At 39.4% G+C, this 19,554-nt stretch overlaps 1 protein-coding gene across 2 annotated transcripts in view; it reads left to right on the top strand.

Annotated features, from left to right (window-relative positions):
• Positions 1-6,201: 6,201 nt before the first annotated feature.
• Positions 6,202-19,554, top strand: part of rbms3 (RNA binding motif, single stranded interacting protein) — a 150,307-nt gene continuing 136,954 nt past the window's right edge. Inside the window, exon 1 of one of the 2 annotated variants that reach the window (XM_089117891.1) lies at positions 6,202-7,178. In XM_089117891.1, coding sequence (XP_088974017.1) covers positions 7,104-7,178 — 75 coding nt within the window. In that variant the 5' untranslated portion in view covers positions 6,202-7,103. The remainder of the gene's footprint in view (positions 7,179-19,554) is intronic. The other variant, XM_039650815.2, reaches the window with a different exon arrangement.

Genomic DNA, 19,554 nt, shown 5'->3' with positions numbered 1-19,554 from the left:
AGCCTCTATTCCCGAACTCATCCTCACACACTCAATATTCACACACATACACAAATGCCCATTCCGCCCTTCTCTTCAGGCCAGCTAACTCTAGTACCGGCAGTTACTCAAATGACACACTTAAAGAAACGTAGGATGAAATCAGTCATTTGAAGAGCAGAAGATTGTGCTTCTTGCTGCGCTACATGTCTGGTGTGAATCTGTGGCCGCTCTTTGCCGGCAGAGGATCTAATAAGTGCGCCGCTGTGCTGTGGGTCGCCCTGTGTGAGATTAGAGGAACTCTATTAAACTTTATGGCTTCGCGTCGAAGCGCGGGGAACAAAGCTGTGTGAAATGAACCTCAACTACCCCGGGACTTAACAAGGCGCTCATGAGTGATAAAACACACTGGGACGTTTTCTTGGAGATGGGTGGGTTGGTTTCGAGCCCACCTACTTCCCTGATATTGCAAAACATATGGTGTTGTCTCACCTGTTTGAATACTGCTTTGGGAGGAAGTTGAAATATTTCTGGTGTTATTTATCCATCGTTTTAAACATTTTAAAGAGTGTCTTTTAACCCTTCTGTGCTACAACAGGTTATGTTTCGAAATAATGCATACTACTCATATTATTGCTGCAGTATACAATATGTATCCTCTGCACTGTATGCAAATTACCTACCTAAATACCTGAATGACCTACTGCATTTGTAAAAATGAGTATCCCACAATGCATGTGTTCAATTTGACCTTTCATTTCCAGTGTGATGGATGACCCGGAAGGTATATCAGTTGCGATTTTGAACATCTGCAGTGTGCAGAATTGCATACTAGCATACTATTTCTGCCATATCTATATACTATATTGCAGAAATAATTAGAGCAGTATGCCATTCTGAATATAGCTATCCATTTCTTATCTTATGATTTGATTGGACTGCCGAATTTTACTTTTACTACTTTTTATTTAAGCATGCATTGAACCAATAAATTCTAGTTTCTGCAATTAATAGTGAATTACTTTACCTGCCATGTGCATTTAGAGGAGGTTAAACCAGGTAAGCAGACAGTATGGCGTCCATCCAATAGGGCACGTGCAACCATTCTCGACCCATAAAAAAGCATGCTCCGCAGAGCCTGGAAAAGGCATCTAAGTGGGTAAATAATTTTATAGCTTTATAAATCTGAAAAGGGATGTCCAATTGAATGTGATTTTTAATGTGTTCCCATTAATCGCAGAGCATCAACATGTTAAAACTCCCAGCTCTAATTTTGATTAAAAAAAAATTAACTTAGAATACTAAATAACCATTTTCCCCCCAATATGATAAATGGACACTACTCACATTATAAGTAATTAGGTTATGTAGTAGCATATTACTGTTTGAAATGTTTAATAATGTAAACAAATTAGTAGGCACTAGGCAGTAATATGACGCTTTTCCACTGCTGTTACGGCAAAGTACGGCCCGACTCGGCGCGGCATGGTTCGGCTCGCTTTGTTTTTCCACTGCGGGGTATGACTCGGCATGGCTAAGCTCGGTTTGCTTTTCCACTGCAGTTACTACCGCTTCAAAGTGGGTAGGATTATAGTCTGACCGTTATAGTTTATCCGCTCCTCGGCAACCAACGAGAGGAACGACTGCACTTCGTCCACTGACCATGGCGATTCAACCATTTCTTTTTTGGAAGTTTTCTTTCTTTCTTTTTTCTTCAAGCAAGTCAATCAAGTAGTTTTTAAAACAGGTGCTACAGCAGTGGCTGTTACTGGCTATTTAAATCTAGCGGATTTGATGTCTCGCAAATACAATGACGCTGGTAGTGCCGATTCTGTCTGATCTGAGTATCGGTACGGTATGCTTGAAACCTCATCAGAGGTGGTACCATTTAAAGCGAGCCAATGCGAGTGGAAAAGCGCCACAAGTGAGCCGTACCGAGCCGAGCCGTACCATACCATACCATGCAGTGGAAAAGCGCCAATACAGTATATTTTCCGCTAGTTTTCTGTTCCAAACGTAATAACAGATCTTCTGCAATCTGCCATCTTTTTAGCCTGAAATGTGAACATAAGTATTATGAACATGGTAATGTAAAATTATTTTCATTCTCACTATGGGCCAGATTTACTAAACAGGGCAGATTAGCGTTAGAGCGCAATTTAAAAACAGCGCGGATGGAGGTGGAAAGTTCTGTGCGTGATCTACTGACGACACGCAAATTAAAGAACACAGATGCCGCTGGATAATTTCCATTCTGCAATGACCAACACAAGGGCAGCGCAAATTAGCGTCTGGCTTTTTGAGCCGTAAATAATGGTTGAAATACCAGTAAATTGACTCACGCAAACTTAATTAATCACCTTGCATAATTCTTTTAAATACATTCATCCCACAAATTTTGCATCTTAAAGGGAAACTCCTACAAATGCATATGCAATAAGATCAGCTGCAAAAAATAACTGTGTACACACCTTTTCTGCACAAATTTTTCACTGCATGTCTTTAGTAAATCCTGTCAGTAGTTTTTTATTGCAAAAAAGGGTTTGGGTTGGCACAAGCAGTTAGTAAATCTGGCTTTATGTCTCTCACACACAATCAATCATAATCAATCGAACTGTGTTTCTTGAGATGTGATTCGCCATGCAAGGTCAGTCTGACCCTGCAACAGCTGGATCTTTAAACGCTAACAGCAAAGAAGAGCCTGAAAGCCAAAGCTCAGGAATGCACTCCTATGTGCCTGGCACTACGAACAACCCATGCACTCCATGATCAGATTGTATATGGATTCCAAACTTTAGATTGTTTCCATTCCATTGATGGCGAACAATGATCCATAGATAAGAAATGAATATTAACATAGCCAAAGATTGCTGTGATAAATTGGGTCTGTGAGGTGTGATCGCAAATTGATTATGCATGCATGTTCGATGTGCTCTATTTTTTTTTTATCTGTTTCTTGTTCGTTTTCTCACATGCTCTGTCTCTTACACTCTCGTTCTCACCCTCCCTCCCCCACTTCATGATTGATGGCATTGCAGCTTTTATCTCAGGTAAGCCTGTGCTGTTACTTATCTAGCCCGACTGTCACTGGACAAGAAAGGTGTTTGCTTGCACCACTCAGACAGCAGATTGGCTGGTCCAGAGCCAGTTGGGATAAACCCCCAGGTGGCGGGACAGTGGCCAATGTAGCTGTGCTGAAGTGTGGATGGTACATGCAAAACTACATTTCCACATTGTATGAAGAAACTGAGTGGTGCAAAAAAACATGCCACCAAAATGCTGGAATGTTGTGGCTGGTTGCCAGGGTGTTGCTAAGTGGTTGCTTTAAAAGATTCCACCTCCAATCTATAAGTTATCTCACTATCTAAACAATCACACTGTATAACCACGTGTTAGCTAGAGACTGGCGTGATGGAAAAGCACATTAGTGGTAGATTTCACCAAATATGTTTACCTACTGGAAAAGAATATGTCTATCATTATATAGTGATATTCTCCATATCACAGTCTCTGGTGTTCATTACTGAATATTTAACCAAAACTTAACACTTTAAGCAAACAGTAGAGGCCTGGTTCTCCTTTTACGCATTAAACAGGCATTCGAATGACACTACAGCATTACAAACCCTCCTTCCATCCAAGGGACACAATTATCCCATGTTTTTTCTATCGACCCACAAATGAGAACAGCCGACTCTTATTTTCCCAGCTGTGCAGCAGTCCAGATGAGAGCATATTTTCTTCTTTGGCTTTTTGAGAATGGTACCCCTGAGTTGCAGGGAGCGTGTCCAGCTCCATTTGCAGAGTTCTTTGAAGACCGTAGCAAGAACAATTACAGAGTCATGGCACCAGCCTCAATCTGTGAGCGTGTACTCATGCTAACCCTGCACAATCACTCCAGAAAAGCCCCAAAACATTAGGCAAAGTAAGGAAATAAAAAGACTATTAATTTTCCTTTACCCTTCGAAAACCATCTACTACCAACTATGTGGGGCAATATGACAGTAAAACAGAACTTGGAATTTGATTTTTTGATTCTAAGACACACCATTTATTTGAAACATAATGTAAAGTTTGCAAAAAGCATGGTTGAAAATCAAATATTTTCCAGGTAGAAAATAGACAGTCATATTTCAAAATGAGTGACATGTATATAAAGGAACTAAAAAGAAAAATAGATATTTTTTTTACAATGTTTATATAACATAAATACAGAAAAATGTTATTAAATAGTATTTTTTTAAATATACGTCCATATTTGTATGGAATTGTAAATGTACAAAGATACAAATTATATTCAAAATACTATTACATAAATATATTTTACAATATATTTTCAAAGAAATAAGAAGTTTCAAAGTCATATGGTATCAAGCAATGAATCATAAGGAATCTAATTTGCCCTGTTCCTCTGAGATAAAAGAGTTTGATGTACTATGAAAACATACTGTAATTTCAGAACTCAAACCTCCTCAGACCACAGATGCTAGGCTGCAAAAAACAGCTTGTTCTGACTTTCTGACCTTTCAGTCTGAGCATTAAATTTCGCCATGTGAACCTGTCACAAAATGATGCATAATTAAAAAAAATATATATGAAGAGTTCAGATGCAAAAGCCTCTAAGTGCCATTTGAAATTTTCTTCTAAAATGATCATTTTTATCAAGCTTATATATTTAAGTTCAGTAATTTCACTTAAATGACAATGAAGATTACCTATGAATTGCCATTTAAGTGAAATTACTGAACTTAAATATACAAGCTTGATAAAAATGATCATTCTAGAAGAAAATTTAAAATGGCACTTAGAGGCTTTTGCATCTGAACTCTTCATATTTAGGATAGACAGTTAAAAACAATATTGGACGATATAAAACAGCGTTCACAAAGATTTTTAAAGGCAACAAAGTTCTACGGATCAGAGACAGGGTGGAAAATGGTCATAAATAACTATGTTCTGGCACACACACACACACACACACACACACACATATATATATATATATATATAAATTATGAAATTAATTAATTTAATTTCTATTGCTGTTAACTGCTTTGACTTTTAGTGGCCATGTATTTGGTGTGCTGTGGAATTATTTAAACCCCTTCCACCGGCTTCTCATCTTTCTCTCTCTCTCTCTCTCTCTCTCTCTCTCTCTCTCTCTCTCTCTCTCTCTCTCTCTCTCTCTCTCTCTCTCTCTCTCTCTCTCTCTCCCTTCCTCCCTCTGTGCCTCAGCATTCCAATCATAGTGATGAGAGAGCTAGCCTCATACACCTCTCTCTCTCTCTTCCTCTCTCTCCCGCACTGCAGACTTCTATGAGACTTTGTCCAAATGAAAATGTATTGTTGCTTTCTCAATCGTGTTTTTGTTTATTATGTCTCACGTTCCTTTTACTTTACTGCAGTCTTTAGGTCTTTGCTATAGCTCTCATAATTACTGCCGTCACTCTGCAAACACTTAAAGCCAGCATTTTCTTTTAGCGCTAATTTGTCACGCCCTGAAACTGTCTCTTATGAACAGCCATATCTGCATGCGAACTTCTATTAAAAAAGCACCGTGAATACTGGTAAAAAATATGACAACGTCAAAACAATGATCAAAGTGCAAACTCGAACAAAGAAAGAGGGTATAGGAAGCCACAGATTTTTCATTTACTTTTTTCTACTTCAAATAATTGGCCACTGTAACAAATATTATTGCCGAGGTTGTGCGGAGGTTGTTTCCCAGCACAGCATTTCACTTCCTGAATCCAGCGCTTCTGGATTATGGAAGAATGCAACTTGAACACTGTGCCATTTCTGCACTGTACTTATTTACTAGTATTAATGTCAGTGTGTCAGTATGTCAGTGTGTCAGCCAATGCAAAGCTACCAGCATGTTTCAGACAAGAGCAAAGAAACATCTTACAGTCATTTATGTTTTATTTATTGAGAAAGTGAAGTTAAAAATACACTCTGAGGATAAAAAGAGAAGAAAAAAAAGCTTGTGGGAAAGGGAGATCAGATGAGGTGCAGTCTGTGGTTGACCAGAAGGGGGCCTCGGCTCCATGCTGTGTCGTCCACAGTCTCCTCCCCCAGAGTGTGGGTGTAAGAGCAAGTCTTCCCCTTCTACACTACTGAAGCCGTGCAGTGGGCGGCAGTTCTCCCATGAGGACAGACAGAGATAGGCTGGTTAAGACACTCCCCTGGCTGGGAGTGGTTGGTTGCAGCCAGCCCTTAGCCCAACCCACCAGGCTGTGGAGGAGGAGGAACACGGCAGTGCCCGAGCTGATCCCTTCAATCTTCCCCACAGTGTGGAGCAGCCGGCAGCGCGCACACACACTCACACACTCTCACACAGCCACACACACTCACACTCACTCTCGCACACACACTCTCGCGCGCGCAACAAAGCAGGCAGACGAGGGAGGCGTGTAATAAAGAAAAGAACATCACAGAGGACAAACAGTGTTGCTGCACTTGGAGTTTTTGGATACTGCAAGCCTGTCTGGAGTTTGTGCCGATTCCTGTGTGCCTCGTAACCTCACGGTTCTCACGTCTGGTCCTTTCCCGCGGAGGGTTTGAGTCCCGTCAGCTGTGCGCGCAGAGATCCGAATCCAGCGACTGTCTACATTGGCGCTTTGTGCATCCGCCAGACGGGAACAAAGTGTGCGACTGGGATATCTGACAAGCTCCTCTGGGAACCGACGCTGCACTGACTGTCAGAGAGAGAGAGTGTGAGTGAGATAGATAGAAAGAGGGCAGTCAAGGCATGAGCAGGAGACTAAAAGCCGGTTTTCCAGAGAAGTGATCGCCACAGTGCCCCCTCCTCTTCCCTCACCACCTCCTTTCCTTTTCTCCTCTCTCCTGTGCCGCTGCTCTCTTTCTACGCGCACACCTCCTCTGCTATCCCATCCTCGTACCTCCGCTGTCCTCCCATCACCTCCTCCTCCCCTGCTCCCGAAGACACGCGAAGAGGAGAAGCACGGGCGCATCATCTCATTCTCTCTCTTCATCCTTCCTCTGACTCCGTTGCTCACGCGGATCTAGCCTCTAGCTGCGGAACCACAAGCGGAGGCTTTTTGAGTGTTGGATCCCACACGCGAGTCTCTGTCTCCAGCCACAGCCAAAAGGATTCCAGCTACATGGGCAAACGTTTGGAACAGCAACCAATGTACCCCCAGTACACTTACTATTACCCTCACTACCTTCAGACTAAGGTAAGGCACCTTGGTTACCTGGTTTTGTGATGTTCTGATTTCATGCCTCACACACTTCCTTGCGTCCGCATCATTCTGACACACAAACCACATGACCGATACTTGACATGGGCGGCTCTCTTGAGGTGAAAGAGTGCCTATTTATCAAGAATGCATGCACACAAACTCTCGATCTACAGATTCTGTCCTCTCAGCTGCGTAGCCTGTGGTGGAGGGACTGGAATAATTGCATCCATCTCTCTAAGCCCCTACACCACCCGGACGTGGAGAATTGATTACCACAGGCTGATCGATAGCGCCGAGATGCTATCGGGGGCACTGGTGATCTTGGCCTCCCTCTGTGATTCATGAATGTTTTTATGCGCCGCGCCCCATAAGAGGCTGGCACTTGCGTTACATGTTTGAGTGAATGAAAGTGGAGAGAGAGAGAGCTATGATTGGATCAGAGTTTTAAAAAATGGCTGTTAGAACAAAGGGGACGTGAGGATGCATTTTCCTGATCAACTTGGGGTGAGTAAATTATGAAGTGCAAAAGGGAAGAAAATTTATGGAAAGTCAGTTGGAGGAGTTGCTGGCTCAACGTTGGCCAAATATGCAAGCGTTCCCAAAAGACACATGATAAACGGCAGTGGCCAAGTCGCTCCCCATCAGCAAGTGTTTATGACCTCTCTCTTTTCCTCCTTTTACTACTGTGTACACTCCAAAAATGTATTGGCCAATCTCAACCATCAAAATCTTAGAGGAGCTTGTAGAAAACGACTTGATTGATGCCCTTCATCACTAGTCTATACATGACACTGGCAACAGGCACCGTATTACCCATCAATACACAAGCACACACACATACACACACATTCTCCCCACTCCTTGTAGCTGCCTTCAAGGTCACGTCAAATTGGATCTTACCCACATCCGCTGTCTAATGAGTTTCTCAAGAGTGTCTCCAAGGGATGTGGGGGCTCGTCCGGAGCATCATGTCTCTGCCCTTCTCTCTTTTCACAACCAGAAGTCCTTCCAACAATAACTCACCTCGCTAAGTAGGGCCCGTCAAAGAGAACGCATGCATATTCAAAAGGTTTACAATTGCGCAAAGTATGTTGGTGATCCTTACCAAACTAGAGCACTATGGCATACACTGAAGCATCATGGGTAATGGTCTGGGAATAATTATTGATCTGTAGAATATTAAAGGAGATGGAGGAGGTTTTTTGGCACTGGGAGAGAGTTTCAGATTTCAGACATTCGGTCTCGCCTGTGAAGGATGGAGACCTCATGTGAGCACGGGTCAGTGTGAGCGTGATTGTGTGTGCGTGCGTGATTGGGGATGTAAATGGCCTGTTATTAATCTTGATTCTAGCGTGCTCTCTGAGTGGAGGCATTCCTCCGGGGGAAATCAATCATGAGGGGGAAGAGCGGCAACTGACACACAATCTAACCTCGCTCTCTCTCCCTCTCTGCCCCAATAACGCTCTGTGTGTGAAGAGAGGCAAATGTTAAGCAGGGGAAATTATGATGCTACAGTAAGCTGTTAATGTCGACGATCAGTAATTCGGTTCAATTATATAAAGACCCTGGTATCAATTACATGTAAATTGCTTACTTTCATTAAAGTAGGTTCAAAAGAAACATAAATATGGCTCCAAATTCATGTGGGTCATAGATATCACTGAACAAGAAATTTAGTGCAAACAAGATCACGCCTTTGGGCAAGATGTTGTAACACAAAGTAACAGGGAATGAATCTATCTATCTATCTATCTATCTATCTATCTATCTATCTATCTATCTATCTATCTATCTATCTATCAATCTATCTATCTATCTATCTATCTATCTATCTATCTATCTATCTATCTATCTATCTATCTATCTATCTATCTATCTATCTATCTATCTATCTATCTATCTATCTATCTATCTATCTATCTATCTATCTATCTATCTATCTATCTAAACATAAATGCTTTCTAAACTTACCTCAAAGGATTTGTCAAGCCAACATTTAAAGCTTTTTTAAAAAAAAAATTATTAGTCATGAGAATTTTATTAATTTGAATTCTACTTCCTAACAAATATTTATGGTCATAATTGAATGGAAATTATTCATTCCTCAATTCAAATAAAAAAAAATAGCATGCAACCCAAATCAATGGATTCACAAATCTCACAATGTAACTCAATCTTAGAAGGAAAGGTTCTATATAGAACCTTAAAAGGCTCTAAAGCGCTATGTATTTGGAACCCCTAAAATGCAATGCATGATCCCAAAATTCAAGATATGTGGGTTAAAAAAATGTAATTACTGTAATCAATATCAGACGAAGAGTGCCATTTCAGTATTTATCCTCCAAAATCAGCATGATTAAAATGTGATATTAAGTTACTACAACAGTTTAATAAACAATAATTGAATTACACACTACAAAATGTTGCAGAATAATGTAATATATGAACGAATAATAGCCTTTGTGCCAAAAGGGTTCTTTCTTCTCATTATAGAACCATTTTTAGCATTAAATATCCTTTGGAGTGGAGTAAAGAACTCTGTGCTACATATATAGAACCCTTTTTTCTAAGAGTGTGTATTCCCCTAATGTGCATGTCAACAGTACCAACATCACACCACCCTTTCCCCTATCAGGTTTTAGGAGAACATGGGTGGGTGTATAAACGTGAGTAGTGTGTGGGCTGAGGTCTCCTTGACAGAAGCCATACACCAGTGGGATATAAAATAGAATTTAAGGGACGTAATTCCCTCCTGCATTGTGTCAACAGAGGCCAGTGGGGCCCCGTCTTCCATTCAATCAGCAGCTAGAAGTCAGAGCTTTATGGTGTGTGTGTGCGCGCATTGATGTTTCAAAAGAAGGGTAAGAGGAAGAGAGCCAGAGCGAGCACTCAAATCCAGAGCCATGAGATTGCATATGCGAGCAAGTGTGTGTGTGTGTGTGTGTGTGTGGTGTTCGGTTACACTCTGTGGGGTCAGCTTTATGTACAGCAGAAATAACATCCAGTCGGCCGTTTAAACCTCTCCTCTCAGTGGGAGTGCACACTAACTGGCCTGCAGTGAGGTGACATGTGGCTTGCCAGCAATGTTCCTGCTGCATTATGGGAAAGATGCATATATGTGGCTCATTATATTTCTGCTGCTCGCAATGTCATTTAGGATTATTACGTTGTGATATTTACTCCGCTTGTGGATAATTACCAGACCGATGCATCATTTTCCTCTAGCGGCACCAATTTTTTTTTTTTACCACAACGGTGAAAATGCTCTCATCTCCCCTCCTCCAAACAACCTTCATCTGAATAATTAAACTCGTTAATGGACAAGCAATTTACAGGTATCAACGACAATTTGATTTTCGGTATTCATTACCAACACTGTCATTAAACAGGTGAAAGGATAGATTAAAATCCATAAGCACACTCAGCCGTTTCACACGCAAATGACTCACTGCAACAAATTGAGTAATTTAGACCTAAAATATGCTTAACATTTCGAATAATTGTTTAAAATGCGGTTATTTGTTCCATCGGATATTGTTGGAAGACAAATCCTGACTCCAAATCACTTGCCCTGTCCTGTGTTCTCCCCTTGAGAGCACAGCAATAACATTACCTATAATAGCATTATGTGATGTTAGACTATAATACTGTTTCTAAAAATTCCACACACACACACACACACACACACACAAAATATATATTGGGTTGTTTGTGCTGAATGTGCTCTAAAGTATTTTGGGTGTATGAGCTTTTCTTGTTGGAAGCAAGCCATAATGACATGCACGGAGACATTAACTTACAAGAGCACAGGCTTTGTATGCGTGTGTGAATTATACATGTAAACACTTCCGTCGGGAAAGAATGTTTGCTGTAAGTGTTTGCCTGTAACCATCGAGTTGAGGATTTCAGATCTGCGAGAGTGCTAAATTATGCTTGTCCATGTGTAATTTTTCTGTTAGCATCTGAATGCACATCCAAACCACAGATAGGGCCCTATGAAATCCATTTTATTTTCCCCCAATATGGTTTTTGTTTCCGCCTCCAAATTCTATTTTCATGGTTTAATTAAACTGTAATAATCAAAAAGGATGTCTAATCAATTGAATTCATAAAACATGAAAATTTATATTTAATAATTTATTGACATTTTAACAATAGTGCTTTATTTTATTTCTGAAATTTTTTACAGCAAACATTTCAAAAACGCAAACGTTTTTTTTTTTTTTTTACTTTTTTGAAATACAAATTTATTATAAAAATTATAAAATTATAAAATGTATTGTGAACAGTGGATTCCTATTTAAAACATGCATGGACAAAAATTGTGTGATATTCCTTAAAATATAAAATCTATCCCATCCATCCATCCATCCAGATGATCATGAATATCTTTAGGAAAGCATGCATGCAGTAAATATATTTTTGGTCCATCAATGTCCTTCTCGTTTCCTCCTTTCTGTCCCCTTCCCTCCCTTTTCCTCTCTCTCCCTCTCCTACTGTGTCCTAGGCATTCTCTCCAGCCATCTGTTCAGAGGGGTGGGGTTCACTCTGAAAAGAGGAAGGAACATACTTGGCAAACATACCCATATAGGTGGATAAAATGTTATGCCCAAAACTGTCCTCGTTTCAGGGGTAAAACGCTCTACATTAGTCATGAACATGAAAGGAAAAGAATACAAAGCGCACGGAGGAGCTGTTTGTAGCAGTACTTCAATATTTTCTGGCCCGTTCTGAAAGTGAAATGTGTTCTAGATTTTCACATCTTGCATCAGAGAGTAATAACTCTGATGTGCATCCAGCCACACAAAAACAATATAAGAATGTGCAAGAAGAAACTTTTATTGTCACTCACACTGCTGAGTTAAAGTATTAGTACATTGGAATTGATAAAAACTAATAGTTCTGGCTGTAAAATCTGATCGGATGTGACATAAATATACTGCCCATATTTCGATTTCATTATATTTATCCACCAAACTATTCGAAAAAAGAAGCCTATTGCTTAAAGGTTGCTCTTTCATAGCTCCTTTAAACTTAAACTGAAAATTGAATGGTACTGATGATTTAAATTCATGTTAATTCAAGCAGATCACATTAAATTAGATTTTACTTCACCTGGGAAAAATCACTGATTGATCCAATTAATCTTAACTGCTTCAGAAAATAAAATCAATCTTCACAGGGCATGTTCACATAGCTTATTTTACTAAATTTAACACATGGGAGGAAAATAAAGTATTATTTCTCTATTTCTCATTGTGTGACAAAACACACACCACAGCCTTCACAACTTAAGCAACTTAAGCTCCACAACAGTAACCACAGAAACTCACATGACAAATACTTTTCTAAAATCACTTGATTTTATCATTTCTGATCCACTTTAATAATAAACATTATATAGTGCCTTTGAAAAGTAGCATCTCAAAGCTCTTCTCAAGAATAAGTTTAATGCAAAGCATGCTGGGAACTTAAAATCCACTTTCCAGTGGCAGTTAATGTCATCAATATAATATATAATTGAATATATGCTATATATATATATATAATTGAGGGAAGCATAAAAGTATCCAAATTAGTTTCAGATCATTTTAATTAAAGGCATAGTTCACTCAAAAAGGCAAAATTCTGTCATGTACTCATCAAAATTTTGAAATGGCTTCAAATGTTTTAGTCCATCCACTTGTGAGGTCAGTGAGGTCCAAAACAACATTGGTTCCCATTAACTTTCATTGTATGGACAAAAGATTTTGTCAAAAATTCCTTGAAAGACGATTACATTTTTAGGTGTAGAACCAATTTAAATAAATGATAAATTGATTTTTAAATAAATAAATAAATAGTTGTTGTTTTTTAAGTCCGTGGGATAGAAATTGACTTGTATACTACATTACGAGGTGCAATACTTTTATAAATATATAAAGTATTTTTTCTTGTGCATCTGGTCGTTGTCACCTTTAAGCATTTCCAGGAGTCATGCATGACCAGGACTCATGTGTGGTCCAGGCTGTAATGGGGCGACCTGAGCTATATAGTTGGTTTCTATTGGCTTGAGAGAACCAGAGGAGAAAGGCACCGGTCCTGAGGTAATGGCCATGCTGCATTTTTAATAGAGGACCACTTTGTAACAACCCGAGCCTGATGTATTCTCCCCTTTTAAGGGCCCTGCCATTTCTTTTTTACACACAGCTTGCTTTTAGGCCACTGGCATAAGTGCTCGACAAAGCCTGTGTTCAGGGATAAATGGCCAAGGAGGAACAAGCCATAGCCGTGGAAGGCTGCATCAACACAGGGACTCATTGACGTTTTACCGCCGGCTTCGTGTCTTTGCATCTCGGAGATAAACAAGGAACAAGATTTTAGTTAGGGGTTGAGAGTTTAGCTGTAACTAACTATAGATCCGTGTGGATTTGTAAAGTGATAGTGTTTCATAGGAAGCAGGGATAATGGATAACGGATAGATGGATAAATCATCTAGATGTATGACGGCAACGTCAGCAGTCGCGCATGCGTGTGTGTGTGTGTACAAAACCGGTGGTTAATGAGCTTCAAGTTGTAATTAGCGGTTAGGAACACTGCTTTTGCTATGAATTCACATAGATAGCCAGAAGAAACAGCATGTGCAGCTTGACTTCAGTCACAAATGATCGCTAGTCGATTTCAAGAAACAGAGGAGGGATGTAGTGCCTTTCAACCACTCCTGTCATCCCCTCTTCGAACCCCTCCCGTGCGTTTTCATCTAGAGACTCATTGTAAAGCGTTTCCCCCTGAAAGCAACCAAGGACAGAGCAGGCGAAGTAAGGTGTCATAAATCCTTGAGAAGGTGCTCCTCATTCCACGGACCCCACCCCCAAGCACTCATCTCCCACTCCAACCTTCTCCGTGTCATGAAAAGTACATGTAAGGACTATGCACACACCTTTTGAGTGTAAAAAGAGCCTCCTATAATAGGATTCAGCTACAGCGATTCTAACCCACCATAACTGTATCCAATTCTCCACGGTCTGGCTTGAAATCAGGCCCCAAAAAGGTACATTAAAGACCGCTGTGGGGAAGGCCATTTGTTTTGGCCCCGATTTCAAACCACTGACGACCGTAAAGATGCCATCTGAAAGGACTCGTTCCTTCCTTCACTTCCCCAGTTGGATAAAGAGACTTTGGGGTCTCACAACTGCCCAGGGACCGGGTGATGATTCAATACAGATTCCCCCACGCCTGCGGAGGCTGCTCTGGGTTGGCATGGTGGCTAGCACGCTGTCTGGGATTAGCTTATGTAAACAGTGCTTTTGTTGGGTTTCGGTTGAATTAATTTGCTCGCCCCATGTGCTTTTATCAGGATAATTTGTGCGGCAGACACTCAAAGACTTGTCCAAACATATCCCCGGGCTCAAGGCTAAATACAGAGCTAGTAATGACACTCAAACGTGTGGCGTGCTCTTTCTCCAGACTTTCCATCATGCTAAATGTGGCCACTGAGGTCATATGTTTTCTATTGAATGTCAAGGTGAATCACAGCTTTAATGTATATCAGGGTTGTGCAAATTTCTGAATTTAAGAATCGGTGTCCTTTGAATGATGAATGTGAATTTGAATTGAATTGGCCATAACCCACAGGAAGTAAAACTGGAATTACCGGAAATAGAGTTTACTCAATTTTAAATTTATAGAAATTAAACGTTTTATTGCATTCTGGAATATGAAGTGCATAAATATATGAACAGTGTTGTGCAAGTTACTTCCAAACTGTAATACATTAGGTATTACTTGTTACTGTTATTTAAAAGTAATTCATTACCTTACAATATTACTGTCCCAGAATTGTAATGCGTTACATTACTCATGTATTACTTTTGAGTTACTTTCACCAAAATAACTAAGTAGAACTTAACTTTTGGGCTGTAACGATATGCAATATGAAACCGAAATCGCGATTCGCCACACGACTCAGATCCACGAACCTACAGAATCGAGACACACCTCTTCCAACTCCAGCGTTATTCTCCTTACCGTCCAGATCCAATGCTGCCTTATCTTTAAATTAGGCTATTAGTATTATTTGAAGTTAACATTATAAAATACGTAGACCTACACCACAAAACTAGTTGAGGATAAATTATTTAAAATTGGGGAACAGTCCAGCATTATGGACATGACATTTGCAGTCAAAACTTGAAATAAAAATTTTCAGAAAATACATGTATTGAAACGCATATAGGCTACTTCCTTAAAGGACTCCAGACATTAGACAAATATCAGTCTATGTTTTATTTTTAATATTAGGAAAAAGACAGACATTCACGCGTGACAAAAAAATAGGAGGCAAAATATATTTTTTGTAATTCTGTTAATTACACTGCGCAAATCAGATGAGGAAGGGTTGGCTCTCCAGTCTCCATAGAACTTAAAATATTCATTTTATTTTTCGTGTTCGCATTTATGAGGAAAAAACAATGTTACAGACGCGACCGCTCTGAACTGGCACTAAAAGACTGCTTTAAAACTTTCACGTCTGTTGCGTTTAAGAAGTAAAAGCAGACAATACACTGTAATACAACTGTAATACAAGCCTCACTGAACATGTAACGAGTAAAATATTACTGAAAATTGATTAGTAATGCCTTACACTACTGCGTTACAGCAAAAAGTAATATGTTACTGTAATGTATTACTTTTGTAATGCGTTACTCCCAACACTGTATATGAAATATAAAGAAACACAGTATACAATGCAAAAAAGTTTTGTTTTAATATTTTGGAATTTTAAAAAACTGAATAAAAAAAAAAACGGGTTAAATTTATATAAACTTTTGCATATTAAATAGGCCTATCTAAAGGGATAGTTCAGCCAAAAATGAAAACTCACCATTAAGTTGTTCCAAACTTATGTGAATTTCATTTTTCTGCTGAAAACAAAATATATTTTGAAGAATATGGGTAACCAAACAGTTGATGGGCCCCATTGACTTTCATAGTATTTATTTATTTATTTATTTTTTACATAGCCTACTATTGAAGTCAATGGGGCCTATCAACTGACATTCTTCAAAATATCTAGTAAAAGATGACAGAATTGTAATTTTTGGGTGAACTATCCGAAACACTTAAAGTGCAAAACAATCTGCCTATATTTAGTGAGATTTTTTTATTATTATTAAAAATGCATAATTTGAAAATTATTTTAATATCTTGGGCAGTGTTGTTCTCAAGTAAATGTGTTGTTTCAAGGATTTTAACTTGTTTTTATTAGAAAAATAGTAACTTTCAATGTATAAAAGTATGGCATTAAGAGATTCATACATCTGTTATAGGCTTATAAACCCTTTAAGCTTTCACACAAAGGCTTTGTTTGAATTTCAATATATTTTTTATTCAATTTAAATCCGAACTGGATTCTCAAATCAATTCTGAAAGGTGCACAACCCTGTTAAATTCAAAAATTAAAATGTCCACCTGAGGTGAAGTCCATTGTGAAAACGCTGATGATTACTCTATTTGTTTGTACATAACTAATATATCCTCAGCTGGTCTGTGGTGGGTTCAGTGAACAGCTGTGCTTGTTAGCCATGGTAAGCTTGAAGGCAGGAGCCTCTGCTTTGATGGTTCAGTTCACTTGAGTGCCTGGCTGCTAGAGGTGCTAGGTGGTGAAGAAACCAAGCCTGGACTTATTAGCCGAGTTATATGTCACACAACAGCACTCTTGATTGCAGCTTCTAACGCTCCCTCAAACTTCTGTGTGAAACATAATAAGGGAAAGAAGGACAGAGAGGTCAGACCCATGGCTTAGGGGTTAGCGCACACACTCTGGGCAACTGAAGTTCGAGCCTTATATTATTTCCATACCATTCCAGACAAAAGTGTGGAAACACTTTATTTTGATGGCCAACTTAAGATATTCTGTAGACTATAAGTCATTTTGCAACCACATGTCAACAAACTCTCATTAGAGTATTAGAAAACTGTCTGCTTAATGTCTGCTAACACTTTATTTTTGTGTTCCCCCAACATACATTCTATTAACTATGAGTAACTTTGCAAGTAGGGGCCTACAAATCAACTTATTTTAACCCTAATCCTAACCCTACCAGTCTACTAACACTCTAATGAGAGTTGCAACATTACTTATAGTCAACAGAATGTGTTAAAGGGACCATCAAAATACAGAAAAGCCAAAAATATTAATACTTTTCAACAGCTCTCAGGTTCTCAGGTATGTCATAGAAGTATAAGCTGTGTCTCAGATGTTTCTCCTAAAATTCAGAGAAATAATAAACAAATGCGACAACTATCTATTATCTATCTATCTGTTTGGGGACAGTTAGACTTTTGTGGTTTTGAGAGTCGATCTTTATTTGATCAAAGCACAGAATAAAGGTAATATTCTGAAATATTATTACTATTGAAATGAACTGTTTTCTATAAAATTTTAATTTATTTGTGTAATTTATGTTGGAAAAGCTGAATTTTCAGCAGCATTACTCCAGTCTTCAGTGCCAAATGAAATTATCCTATTATTCAAACTCAAACTTATTTTGTGCAGTGATGCTTAATAATTCAGTGGAAACTGATCATTTTTTTCAGGATTTTCTGATAAATAGAATGTTCAAAAAACAGTATTTATTTGAAAGACAATTCTTTTGCAACATTTTAAATGCCTTTATGTGTCACTTTTGATCAATGAAATGCATACTTGCTGAATAAAAGTATTAATTTCTTTCAAGAAAAAAAAAAATCTTACTGACACCAAACTCTTGAATGGTATTAAACGTCATTAGAACGTATTGAGAAATTATTGAGTTCATACAACGAATTCTCTGACATGTGATTGCACAATTCAGAATGCTTGAATCCAGTTTGAGACATTTCTGAGATCTTCCAAAAAAGTATTTTTTACAGGGCAAAACATCTGTGAAGGAAGTCTCCATTTGATGTCTATTTAATCTCATTGCTAAAAAAAAACAACGGAGACGTTATAGAAATCTCATTTGTGATTGCTACTTCCTGTGGCTCACTCCGTTGCCATTTCCTGTCTCCTCGCTCAGAGTCCCTATTAGCCAAGCAGCAAAAAGGCAGAGAATGAACAAGACAAGAGCATAAAGAGATGCAGAAGACAGAAACGAGATGATGCAGTCGTGACAAGATCAGCCCTGGAGATGTTACAAACAATGTGACCTCATCCTTTCAGCCCCGGTGGTATAGCTACGCGCACACAATAGTTATGTGTCGTTGATTCGATGTGTCTTTTCTAAAGTTTAGGCAGCACCGGAGCACTTTGCTGTTCGCCGCATTCATGTGCTGCATATTTTATTAGCCTCTCCAGTTTTATGAATGATTAAGCTCCTTTGTGTGCGCCACTCGGCTACAGCCAGGTCTCACCCTCAACTAGAGCATGTGCGTGAACCGCTTTTTCTGCGCATGTGTATCTCTTTACAATGCTCTTTCGAAAACAATGGGCCCCTAAGGGCCTAAACTGCCCAGTGTCGCAGGGTTTTACCCTTCTCATCCTTTTGTGCTAGCGTGCCTTTGTTTGAAATGCTGGCCGAGACTTTCCCCTCTGCACTGAGATTGTATTTCCCAATGCTGGTCGTCGGGATGAGATGCATTTAGCTAAAGTGGTGCTAGGCACAAAAAAAAAACAAAACAAGTCTTTTGTAGAAGCACAAGCGCTTTCATCTCGCACTGCGGTATCCAGAAAGCAGAAGGGCCTTTTGGGGGAGGATGTTAAACTTTAAAATGTCTTTTCAACTTTTTGACACCAGCATCTATATTCCACTACAGTCTGTCTGACATCCATCAGCTTCCTTTTCTGTCAAAAATAAAATAAATAAATCTTGCACTTCAAAAAAAATAAGGTTAGACACACGCTACTGTAGTTGCAGTCTGATTGGGGTGTCATTATTTCTGCAAGGAATGGTGGCCGGTTTGACAAATAGGTGTGAGAGGAGAGAGGACACGGGGCATGTCAGAGACGGCGTGCTAATGGCTGTGCGGACACATTCCATAAGAGGACGTGCGTATCGCTGCACCGCACAACAGCTTCACACTAATCATCTCACTCACGCCTTAATGACCAACATTTGTTTAAAGAAAACAGGGATGCCTGTACAAGCCAATTACAGTGCATATTGACATTCATGAAGGGATGTCTTTCTCCTTTGTTTGTGTGTCTCAATGACCGCGTGTTTGTGGGGTTTCGGATTGAACTAGCGGACGTCGGCAGGCAGGTCAGAATGAGAGGTCGGGAGAGTATTGGGTCACAGTCACTCTAACTGTCCAATGATAATTAGACTGCAAACGTGCACACAGACACACACACACACACACGCACAAATCCAGTACATCCTAGCCTTACTAATGAGCCCATCACTGTCTA

The sequence above is a fragment of the Pimephales promelas genome, chromosome 12 (assembly GCF_988280905.1).
Source record: "Pimephales promelas chromosome 12, fPimPro1.hap1.1, whole genome shotgun sequence".
Lineage (NCBI taxonomy): Eukaryota > Metazoa > Chordata > Actinopteri > Cypriniformes > Leuciscidae > Pimephales > Pimephales promelas.
This window is presented reverse-complemented; position numbering and strand designations above follow the sequence as displayed.